Genomic DNA, 12,561 nt, shown 5'->3' on the forward strand with positions numbered 1-12,561 from the left:
TCTACAAACCACAGCACAAAGTGTGTAAGTGGCTTTGCCATGCAACACAATGTGCTGTGCTTTTAACCCCATCCCTTATGTCCATTCATCTGTTCATCTTTACTTCATCTCTACTCCCCCACATCTGCTTAATTCCTATTTTAAAATCCGTTTTTATCCAATTCATCTAAAATTATACCCACTTTGACTCCTTTTCACCCCATTCATTCTCATCATCCCTCTTACAACCGGTCTTCCTCCTTCTCTTCATCCTCATCCCTTTTTACAATATCACTTCATCCTTTTTGCCCTCCTCATCTGTCTTTTCAACCCCTCTTCATCCCTCTCTTCCTCCTGAACCCTCTTTTATGACAGCAGTTTAAAGTAATTTGACTGTGCTGACCTTTTGCCTGTATCTCTAAAATGTTTCAAAGAAAACAGAAAGTGGCTCTGGCTTCATTAAATAGGTTTGAGTTTTCATTTTGAGTTCCTGGACAAGTTTTGCAAATGGATGAATTGCGTGTGTTGGCACAACAATATGAGGAATGGGAGGGCGATCAAATGGCGCTGGTGTCAAATTGCTGGGCTCTGCCTCCTAACTGTGTCTGTGCAGCTGTGTAGTGATGTAGCTCAGTGGAGAGAAGTTCATAGGTCAACGTTTTGAATAAAAAAGTATCATCTAAAACAGTGAGACTGTTTAAGAATATTCTCTAAAACTTGTATCAGTGCATACGTTATTTGATTTAACCCTTCTAAATTAAATGTGGAGAAGAAAATAACAGTAACACTGAAAAACAAAACAATGCTGGAAAATAAAGTAGAAAATGCTCCGACTGGTATTCTGGCATGTGAACGCTTGCAAAGAGCAAAGCCAGTGTGAGTGTTTTAAAGCATTAATAATACAAGAGGACATAAATCAGGTCAAGTTCTAATGATTTTGTAAGGTTGATGGGGTATTGATCATGAATGGAAAGAATCTCTGCTGTAAAAGGTTGTTGGAGGGGGCAGATTTATTCAGCATGGCAAAACAAACACAATAAGCTAAGGTAGGCCATGGACAGCCGCAGATAAAAACCGGACAAATGACCATAAAGTCAATCAGCACTCAAACAGGCGGCGCTGGTTGCTGAGGGACCAGGTGAATATTTAATGTGATGTATTACTCTGATTTCTGAGGGCTTATTTTACCTGAAACCAAAGTAAAGAACACTGTTATCAGGCTACAGGGGAATAAGCTGCAGGAATAAAGACTCTGCAGGGATGGAATCATGTTTCACTATGCTGTCACTAAGTGAAGAAGGCTATGGAAGCAAATCGTTACCATATTTCAAATGAAAAAGCATTTTCAGAAATGCTTTTTCATTTTAAGAATGTGGCTGCATTGTTTGATTCATAAATGAAATTAGTAATCAATAATCCTATTTGCATTTTAATTTTCTTCTTCAAGACTGCTCATTCTTTCACTTAATTAAAATGAAAAAGAAAAAGACATTTGAGATTTATTTTTCAAGATGTACCCCAGCAAATAGATACCAAAATTCAATTTGAAATGTAAAATTTGAAAATGAAAAAGTATTTCCAGAAAGGCTTTTTCATTTTAAGAATGTGGCTGCATTATTTGACCCATAAATAAAATTAGTAATTAATCATCCTATTTGCATTTTCTTCTTCATGACTGCACATTTTATGCCATAATCAAAAAGAAAACAAAGCAGACATTGCTTTTTCGTTTTTGTGCTCTGCCCGCAAAGTACTGCCCAGAACTCAAAAACGAAAAAGCATTCAGAGCAGCGGGCGCACCAGAGTGACGTCAGCAGCCGCTCTTCCTCAGCTCCCTGCTGACCGAGCTACCCAGCTTGTTCGGTAGGGGGCGCTGTGCATGTCTGCATTGCATTACATTGCAAACATGCCGAGAAATTGATTGAATTGCAGCAGGGCCGAGCTCAATTTGTGGCAGTGGCAGGAAGAACTGGCAGATCCGCCACAGCCTGCCACCGGAACTGCCACCGGAACTGCCACAGCCTGCAGCAGGGTGGCAGGGGATTCTGCGAGGATGCCAAAAGGTGCCAGACCGGCCCTAAAAGCTTGCCAATGCGGTTGCCGCTGTTTTTGTGGAAGCTGATGCTGATTATCAGCAAACGGGATGTCATTGTTGTTATTCAATTCAATTCAATTCAAAAATACTTTATTAATCCCAAAGGGAAATTAAATGTTGTTATAGCTCATATTATGAAGGTTTCCTCAAAGAGCCGTTGTAGATGCTGATGACTGTTGGCAGGAAGGATCTCCTGTAGCGCTCCATCTTACAGCAGATCTGAAGAAGCATCTGACTGAAGACACTCTGTTGTTGTAGGACAGTCTCATGAAGAGGATGCTCAGGGTTCTCCATAATGTTCTTCATTATAGCCTGTTACCTTTAAATAATGATTTCATTATTGATTATTATTTAATAAACAGCTTTAGACCCATAACATAAGGGGATTGTATTTACTTGACATGGAAAATAAATAGCACTATGTGTATGTGTGACGTGTTGAAAGGATGACGAAGATTTATTGCACAAACAGCCGGTTTATTATAGAGCATGAGCGGCTATTCTGAATTGTCACTCACAGAAAATTATAAATAAATGCTTAAAAACACGCTGGATGTCCCAGGCCATAAGGCTGCCACGAGGGTGCCAGAGGATGCCACCGGAACTACCGGTGACAGGAAGAACTTCCTGTCACTGCCACAAACTGAGCTCGGCCCTGCTGCAATTCAATCAATTTCTCGGCATGTTTGCAATGTAATGCAATGCAGACATGCACAGCGCCCCCTACCGAACAAGATTGTTAGCTCGGTCAGCAGGGGGCTGAGGAACAGTGGCTGTCAACGTCATTCTGCTGCGCCCGCCGCTCGGAATGCTTTTTCGTTTTCGAGTTCTGGGCAGTACTTTGCGGGCAGACCACGAAAACGAAAAAGCAATGTCTGCTTTGTTTTCTTTTTGATTATGGCATAAAATGTGCAGTCATGAAGAAGAAAATGCAAATAGGATGATTAATTACTAATTTTATTTATGGGTCAAATAATGCAGCCACATTCTTAAAATGAAAAAGCCTTTCTGGAAATACTTTTTCATTTTCAAATTTTACATTTCAAATTGAATTTTGGTATCTATTTGCTGGGGTACATCTTGAAAAATAAATCTCAAATGTCCTTTTCTTTTTCATTTTAATTAAGTGAAAGAATGAGCAGTCTTGAAGAAGAAAATTAAAATGCAAATAGGATTATGGATTACTAATTTAATTTATGAGTCAAACAATGCAGCCACATTCTTAAAATGAAAAAGCATTTCTGAAATATGGTAACGATTTGCTTCCATAGAAGGCTAGCTAAAGAAGGTTAGCTATCATCAGAATCAGCAAGGTGTTTAAAGAAGTCAGGGGAAGCACAAAGGCTGCAAGAGGCTATTAAAAAGGAAGTGAGATTTCAGCAGATAACAGGAAGGCTGATAGAGGTACAACAAAGTTGCTCTGTTTTATCCTTTTGAGCATTAAACATCTGTATGTTTTCAAACATTTTTATTTCTGAAATATTTGCAACCTTTTGGAAATACCTACATTCTCCTGGAAAAAACACAGACAGAAAATAGAAAATGTCCTGTTTCCTGAAATAGAAAAACTCTGTTTAACAGGAAAACATCTCTCACACACGGCTTTTCTCGTATAGATAATCGGCTGCCAATTTTGACAGGAAGGATAGAAAAAAATATTTTGTATTCTGTTCATTTTACTTCTCAAAAAGAAATCAAAATCAGTTCAAACTGGCATCGCAAGGTTAAAGCTGTTAAAAAAGACAGTGATCAGAAATCCATCTACATTGAAATTTATAATAAAAAGATACAAAATGAACCCATAATTATATACCAACTCACACAGCCAAACCTTGTTAACAGTACGTTGTGGCAGTAATAAAGAAACGCTGACTTAGACCAACATGAAAACACACAGTAATGTTAGGGACCACACTTAGTTACTATCGGACCTTTGTATCTTCGTACTATCTGCCTGGCATCACACTCACGTCAGTGTGAGAAGATCTTGTTCAGCTCACAGTTAGCAGGCCTCCTGGTCCCATAGGGGTTAAACATGGACACATGCTGCAATAGACAGCCAAGAATCTAAAGGCAAACTGCTTCATGCTGCCAAGATTCCAGCAGCCCTCACCACACTGAAGTTTACTGAGGTCACTATTTACTGTGAGGGCCTTGAGGCAGCAGTCAGGCTTTTCAGTACAACTTGCACTGGCTGCGTTTTCTAATGCGCAGAAGCCAACTTGAACAGGAGAAAAGAGACTGTGACACTTTGTTTCTATTTATGTTAATTGGATTTTGCATAATTCTTATTAAGCACTGAATAGCTATAGTCATGTGAAATATATGACAATATTGTTTTGCTTCATAGAATAATATGTTTAGCTGTTGGTTCAGGAGAAACTTTAAGGCCTACAGTTTAAATTAACACACACGTATTTCAGGGATGTACTGGTGCATTTAAATAAATAAGAATATCATCAAATTGTTCATTTATTTCAGAAATTCAGTTCATAATTGAAACCTATATTGATTGATGACGCAAAGGGTGATGTTTTCAAGTGTTTTGTTCTGCTGATTTGAATGATAATGACTTACAAAGAGTGTAACCACAAAATGTAACAGCTAAAGAAGCTGGCTGCTCAGACTGCGAATGTCAAGCATATCGAAAGAAAGTTCAGTGGAAGGAAAACGTATGGTAGAAAAAGGGGCTACACTATTATTGGAGCATTAAAAAAGTTTAAATCCTTTGTTATTGTTCCAGTGTCATATTTTTATTTTCTGTAAATTTGAAAGTAAAATAGTTTTTTAACGGATTGTAGGCCGTATTCTTCACCTGTAAATATGCACTTGATGTTTAATGAATGTATATAACATATGAGTTTTACTTTTTTGAACTGAATCACTGAACTAAATTTACTTTTCCATAATTGTTGAATTTATTGGGATGCACCTGTAAACCCGTACGCCTTCAAATGTTAAGATGATTGAGTTGTTGCTGGTACTTTACCTGAGCCCAGTGGTTCTTGAACACAATCAAGCACGTCTCTGGGTCCACCCCTTTCAAGACTAGAGCCTGCCCATCTCTGTTTCCATTGGCAACCACAGAGGCCATCATGGTGACCAGATCACGTGAGTTTAGTCATGTCATACAAAGAAGACGGAGGACGTTCCTGACTGCCTACTGGGAGCCTTCATAACCACAGGAAGTGAAATATTGATGGAAAAATCTGGGGAATGAGGAAAAAGAAAACACAAATTGGCATCATCACACACAAAACCACACATCTGTTTCATAAAATAGCAGATAGTATAAATTTTCATGGCTATATTAAGTTCTGCAGACTGCCATGTCTCCTAACCTCTGCATGGCTGGGCAGCAGCTATGATAGGCATGCAGAAAAGAGAACAATAACAGGCACAGTGAGACGACTCAATGGAGGAGAGTAAGAAAGTCATCCTCCCTGCTTGCTGCTCTCTGGACTTCACACCAAGCTGTCAAACTGTTTTTGCAATTCCTCAGAGGCCCACAGTGGATTCCTCCATGACCTCTGACATCATTCTCATTACAGAGACAATTTTGACATCAGACAGTCAACAGACACTGACTTTAAAATCCTCTGGATAAAACCAGCATGCAGACTGGATACCTATGAAATGTAGAAGACACCATTTTTTTCCCCATGAATGAACCAGTTTAACCGAACACCACTGGAAAACAAAACACTGCTGGACACCCATGATGCTTTCTAAAACTGGGGACATGTGAGCTGCTATGAAGCTAAAACTACACAGCTAAAACTGATCTCTAGGAGAAAGGGAGTCAGGATGTGGTTTATCTCCTGCTGCTTCCCGTATTTCCCATCGCTAAATGTTTGCAACTATTAACACAACAATTTGCGATAATGAGTAATTATGGAGCTAAATTGGGGCCAAAAAGTTTGTTCAAACAAAAAAAATTTGAACCTGAAAAATAAAAGTTTGTTCAAAAGAAAAAAGTTTAAACCTGAAAAATAAAAGTTTGTTCAAAAGAAAAAAGTTTAAACCTGAAAAAGTATTTTGAATCTCCCCCCCCAAAAAAAATTTGAAAACTGAAAAAAAAGTTTTGCAACTGAAAAAAAAAAAAACAGATATGAAACTGGAAAAAAAAAAGTTCAAAACAAATTTTCAGATTCAAGTTTTTTTTTTTTTTTTCGAACTTGCAGATTTTTTTTTTGGCTTCAAACTTTTGGCCCTGTTTTGGCGTGGGAGGCGGGGCCTCAGATCACGGGGGTGAGGAATCATGACTGACAGCTCAACACAGCGGCTGAACAACATATTCCCAGCTGTTGCATTCAGGGACCGTGGGAACTGGAATTATCTGTAATACATCATCAATATTCTATATATATGTGATTGGTTTTGAAAGATAACATGCTTCACCGATAGAAGCAGCTTATGTGAATACATCTCAGAGGAGAAAATATGATCTTGGCAGATTTGCACAGCATTTTAAGTCCGTGTTGGAGATTTCCCATGCTCCCAACATCAAGCAAAAGAACCGCTGGACTAAGCGACGGTATGAAACCAGATGCAAAACGAGCCGATATTTTCCACATATCCTTGCATAATTAAGCCTGGACTTGTTTTCACATGGACTGGACTCGGGTTTCGGTTTCTGGTGCATTTTTGATTAAAATGTGTTTGGTCTCCATTTAATGAAGTGACTCACAGCCAGGGGCAAACTGGCATACGGGGCCAGCGGTCCACCGGGGATCGCTGGCTTAGTGGGACGGTGGTTTGAACAAACTTTATGGCCCCAATTTAGCTCCATAAGTAATGCATCTGAAAAAAATTCCACTAAGCTAATCAACCTTTTAATATTAAACAAACCCAAAATAAGAGCTGCTTTTAGAGTGATACCTTTCAATGACTTCAGATACAAATTCCAGATTAAGAAATGAAACCCTTTATACCCCAATTTGGGGGAATCAGTGTTTTTTTTTTTCAGGAAGGGCAGAGACTGTTTTTCAACATTGGGCTTTAAAAGGATTAGAGGCAATACAAGACCTGTATAGGCCAAACTCAGACACCCTGATGTATTTTGAGGAAATAACATGCTAGAACAACGTGAACAAAAATTGTCTTCTAAAATACCTTCAGCTTAGACATTTTATCAGAACTAACCAGGATAGTCTAACTAAACCTCAAAAAACAGTTTTCTCTAAAAATAATATGAGTAAAGGTGCTATATCAGAATTGTATGGCTTGTTATTGTCCCACTCAACTGAAAGTTCTGATTCTAGGTTGAGGGCTGGAATGAGGATATATCAGAAAATATTTTAGGCGAGGATTGGGAATTAGCATGTACAAAAAGCACATAGGCACCTAGTCAATACTAGATTTAGGCTACTTCAGTGTATGGCTCATGAAAATGTATGACACCAGAAAAAATGCATAGATATAATAGAAATGTACCTGACATATGTTCTAAGTGTACTAATGCTAAAGGAACATTGTTTCATTGTATGTGACAGTGTCTTAAAGTGGAATCTTTCTGGGACGAGGTTAAGAGAGCTGTATAGAGACAATTATCTCAAAGGATAATCCAAAAAAATCTTGTGCTCTTTATATTAGGAATATAGAACAGCCTTTCTACTGGTGACACTTCAGCTGTATGGACCGGTCTGAGAAACCTGACTGCCTACAAGAGCCCCTCCACCCATCCTGAACAGAGTCCTCGTCTGGCCAACCGTCTGAATGGCTTCTACTGCAGACATGACAAGAAGCCATTCACACCTCAAATCATCTCCTCTACATCCCATTCAGGAACAAATTCCTCCCATAAAGTAACCAACCCCCCCACCATCAGATCCTCTGCCTGCACTAAAGATCTCAGAGGAAGATCTAAATAGGCTCTTTCAGCGCATAAAAACAAAGAAAGCTGGAGGACCTGTTAACGTCTCCCCATCATGTCTGAAAGCCTGCGCACATCAACTTGCTCCGATCTTCACAAGGATCTTCAACAAGTCACTGGAGAAATGTGAGGTCCCCTCCTGCCTCAAACGATCCACCATCATCCTGGTTCCCAAGAAACCCACCATCCTAGGATTAAATGACTACAGGCCTGTAGCCCTGATATCTGTGGTCATGAAATCCTTTGAGCGGCTGGTGTTGAAGCATCTGAAAGACATCACAGGTCCCCGGCAATTTGCTTACCGAGCAAACAGGTCGGCAGATGATGCTGTTAACTTAGGTCTACACTTCATCCTGCAACACCTCAACCGCCCAGGGATGTACGCCAGGATCCTGTTTGTAGAGTTCAGCTCGGCCTTCAACACCATCATACCAGACATCCTCCACCAGAAGCTCACCCAGCTCAACGTCCCAGCCTCCACCTGTCAGTGGATCAACAGCTTCCTGACGGACCGACAGCAGCAGGTGAGACTGGGGAGCATCTTCTCCCAATCCAGATCAATAAGTACTGGTGCCCCCCAGGGGTGTGTTCTATCCCCACTCCTCTTCTCTCTGTACACAAATGACTGCACCTCATCGGACTCGTCCGTGAAACTCCTTAAGTTTGCAGACGACACCACTGTCATTGGACTGATCCAGGATGGTGATGAGTCTGCATACAGACAGCAGGTGGATCGGCTGGTACACTGGTGCGGTCAGAACTACCTTGAACTGAACCCACTCAAGACTGTGGAAATTGTGGTGGACTTTCGGAGAACACTACCCCCATACACCCCTCTCATCATCCTCAACAACACTGTGTCAGCCGTGGACCACTTCAGGTTCTTAGGAACCACCATCTCTGAGGACCTGAGATGGTCTTCGCACATAGACACTGTTCGAAAGAAGGCCCAGCAGAGACTGTACTTCCTGAGGCAACTCAAGAAGTTAAACCTTCCACAGGAGCTGCTGGTCATCTTCTACACTGCCATCATTCAGTCTGTCCTGTCTTCATCCATCTCAGTGTGGTTTGGCTCATCCACAAAACAGGACAGGTCCAGACTACAATGAACAATCACGTCTGAAGAGAGAATAATCAGGGCTGACCTTCCCTCCATCCAGGACTTATACAGGTCTAGAGTCAGGAAAAGAGCTGCTAAAATCTCTGCAGACCCCACACACCCTGCACATAAACTGTTTAGAGTTTTACCTTCAGGCCGCCGCTACAGAGCACTGTTCACTAAAACCAGCCGCCACAAAGACAGTTTCTTCTCCCAGGATGTTTCTCTGATGAACATTCAATAGAGTACAAAACAACAGCATACAGATGTTGCAAATGCACCTTTTTTATTAGATATGTGTATATTGTACATTGTAAATATGTATATTCTGTAATGCAAAAACAGAACAAAAGAGCAAAGTGTACCGGAGTCAAATTCCTTGTTTGTATGTACGAACTTGGCAATAAAGCTGATTCTGATTCTGATTCTGATAGGGAAAGTACAAGTTTACAAAGGGTGAGCAAATAATGATAAATGTGTCTTTTACAAGTTATAAGGACACTTGTGAAATATAAAAAAAAAAAACATAGGCCCAAGTTGGTGCACTGGATGAAACAAATGCTCACAGTGTGTCCCCTGGAAAAGATCACATGCTTTAAAGGGGAAAGTTGCCAATGTTTGAAGAAGTGTGGCGACCATTCAAATACTTTGTGGATAGCTTTAATTCAATAGAAGATTCTGAAGATGACCAATTATTATTTTTTACTGCAAACCTATGGATGCATAGTATTTATTTATTGCATGCCTGGCTGTACAATAATTTGTAAATCCAAATTTATATCTGGGAGGGTAAGTCATTTGCTGTTGTGATTGTATATATTTTGTTTCTGTTTATTTTCATGTTTTTGGGCATATATTGTTTTTTATTTTAAGTCTTTTTCTTTTTGTATGATGCAATTCTTCTGCAAAATGTTGGGTAACATTGAATTCGGGTATACAGTTATGGTTGTATTATTCTTATGCAAAAGATCAATAAACACAATGTTATAAAAAATAAACAAAATCACCTTTCCATCAGAAAAGCTAGTTTAAGAAAGAACCAAATAGATGTACTGCTTAGATCAAGACTTAGACAAAGACAGCATTTTATTGCTGAAAAAAGATAACAGACTACAACACAAAGACCTGACAACATTTCCCTGTTGATAATTGTGATAATTTTGGCCCAGAGGCCTCTACCCCACACTGGTTCTTCAAAATACACACCGTGGCGTGCAGAACACATCTACACCTTGGTTGGTAAGCGTCTTCTGAACGTGGATACTGATAATGGCAAAACAGGGAAGCTCAAATTTCATTACTTTTGAGGGAAACTTGTTTTTCCAGTTTACTTTGTTAACAAGTGATCTTTAAGTCACAACAGCCAGTCAAAACGCCACAAGGTTATAGCTCGCCAGATGGATAAATTAATTACACACGAACATAAACTAGAGATGCATTGAGTAATCATCTGGTGACCAAAATCTGACAACTTTCTACTTGACTGGCCCCGACCATTTACTGGCCAGTCAGAAATTAAAAAATCCAATCTTTTTCCAACCAGTGAATGCACCATACCCAAGGTTACAACAGATAATGCCAACAACAACACTCTCCAGGATGGCTGTTGTTGCCAAGTGAAGAAGACTCAGTTAGCAATGTTTAGTATCAGTGTGATGTTAAATTAACTAAAATAAAGCACCATAATTCGCCACCAGAGTTGCTGATGGCAAATTATGGTGCTTATACTAAGGGTTTCTACAAAAATAAATTCCACTGCTCCACAGATTTCTATTGAGCAGTTTTCTCTTTGACCAACCCTTGGCTGTTGGGGCTTGTTACCACTATATCAGTTTGTAGTGACAGCTAATTTGCTTTAGTACTGACCTTGTAAAGAGCTGATTTCAGAATTTCTTTCTCCCACTAAATGAAGCCAAGGTACCACCAGTTGTCCTAGTACCACAGTTTGAGAACCCTGGTTCTAGTTTCTTAGATACTGCAGCAGGATTTAGTAATCAACCAGTGTTTTTAACTTACTGCCATTCCTATCAAATAATGTATCCAATTTTGTAGATTTAAACATGATTCAGATAAAATAAATATATATTTTGTTCGCCAACTCTGCTGGGTGCAAGATTTGAGCAACTGTCAAAAAAAGGAATATTCCTTCTTAAAGGAACATGAATGATTAGCATCAAAATAGTTTTAACATCGTACTACTGACTACGGCCATAGTTTAAACTGCCCCGGTCACAAAAAACATTTACGTCTTACAGAGCTGAGAGGAGGAATTTGAACTATATTTACGTGTGTTCAGTGCATTTTGTCTCATTTATCAACAGGTATGTTGGTCATTAAGCTTATACCACACTGCTTCCTATTTTGCCTTGTTTCTATCTGTACTGTAGTATCAAGGTCTCCAACCCAGGTCAATTCTCCTGTGTTTTAATGCAGTAACACACACCGCTCACACGTTTAAAAATATTTTTCCCACATAGAAGACAAACGTAGAAAACATGGAGGAATGTGGACTCCTGAGATGATCCCCCGTCTGTGTATGAAAATATAAGACAAATTTCTTCACTTAACGTTTCCGATTTATTAAATGTTGCTGACTTCCCAAGTTTTAAAAGATTTCTGATCCTCAAAGATGTAGTGAAAACAAAATAGTTAATGATATCTGGATAGTCTGTGCCAGGAAACCAACCTATTTACCAACTCCAGCCAGAATTATGACAAAAGATTGTTGAACACAACAAAAGATGTCTGGTTGGTGTGCCACTTACTAAGAGCATTTATTAAAACATTGGTACAGCATGTATATATTCGAGTCTGTGTGTATAAATTCAACGAATTATTCCCCCCTAAAATAGAACAGTTCAAATAAATCATGAAAGCCCAGAACTAACAGCTTCCATTCCCATGATGAGTGATAGAAAACTTCTGACCACAACTGTAGACTGAAAAAAAAAACCAATGAGAGCATAACAGTAAGCAGTCGCTCTCCATGGAGCTGTATGGACCGTCACCACAGGGGATCAACCATAGGACACACTGCAGCTGTACAATATAACGCCCAATTACAGCCTCTGGATTCCAACCTTAAATTAGGAAGGAATCACAGCTCATCCCTTTTCCTGCACACTGACTTCACCCCAGAACCAGAGAGAAATCCCATCATTGACAGAAGTTACTCTAACAAAGAACAAACTTCTACCATCTGCTTTCAGTTAGCGCTGAGGCTCCACTGGCTGGATCCTTGACAAGAAATGTAGAAGAGCTGTAGAGAGAGCGGGAATAAACTGTGTCTCTTACCTCTCTCCGGCCATCTTTAACAGGGACACCTCGCTAGACAGGCATGGACCTAATTCTTGTCCTGGTGACACAGCAAAGAGATATGGGGATGTGTGAAGGAGAGGCGAGGCATGGTGGGAAGTGATCTGACATGAGTTGAGAGCAGTCTGGATGGAGATGGAGAGGAGGTGGTTAGAGGGAGGTAGGGAGGGGAAAGCATGGGAGGGATTAAAAAGTGAA

The 12,561-nt window shown here is 39.8% G+C and overlaps 1 protein-coding gene across 2 annotated transcripts in view; it reads right to left on the reverse strand.

Moving 5' to 3' along the window:
- fhip1aa (FHF complex subunit HOOK interacting protein 1Aa) overlaps positions 1 to 12,561 on the reverse strand; it is a 39,668-nt gene that overhangs the window by 13,884 nt on the left and 13,223 nt on the right. The window contains exons 2-3 of one of the 2 annotated variants that reach the window (XM_047366472.1): positions 12,343 to 12,403; positions 5,064 to 5,283 (exon numbers count right to left, since the gene is read on the reverse strand). In XM_047366472.1, coding sequence (XP_047222428.1) covers positions 5,064 to 5,171 — 108 coding nt within the window. In that variant the 5' untranslated portion in view covers positions 5,172 to 5,283; positions 12,343 to 12,403. The remainder of the gene's footprint in view (positions 1 to 5,063; positions 5,284 to 12,342; positions 12,404 to 12,561) is intronic. The other variant, XM_047366473.1, reaches the window with a different exon arrangement.

This window comes from Girardinichthys multiradiatus, chromosome 5, assembly GCF_021462225.1.
Source record: "Girardinichthys multiradiatus isolate DD_20200921_A chromosome 5, DD_fGirMul_XY1, whole genome shotgun sequence".
NCBI classification, from domain to species: Eukaryota; Metazoa; Chordata; class Actinopteri; order Cyprinodontiformes; family Goodeidae; genus Girardinichthys; species Girardinichthys multiradiatus.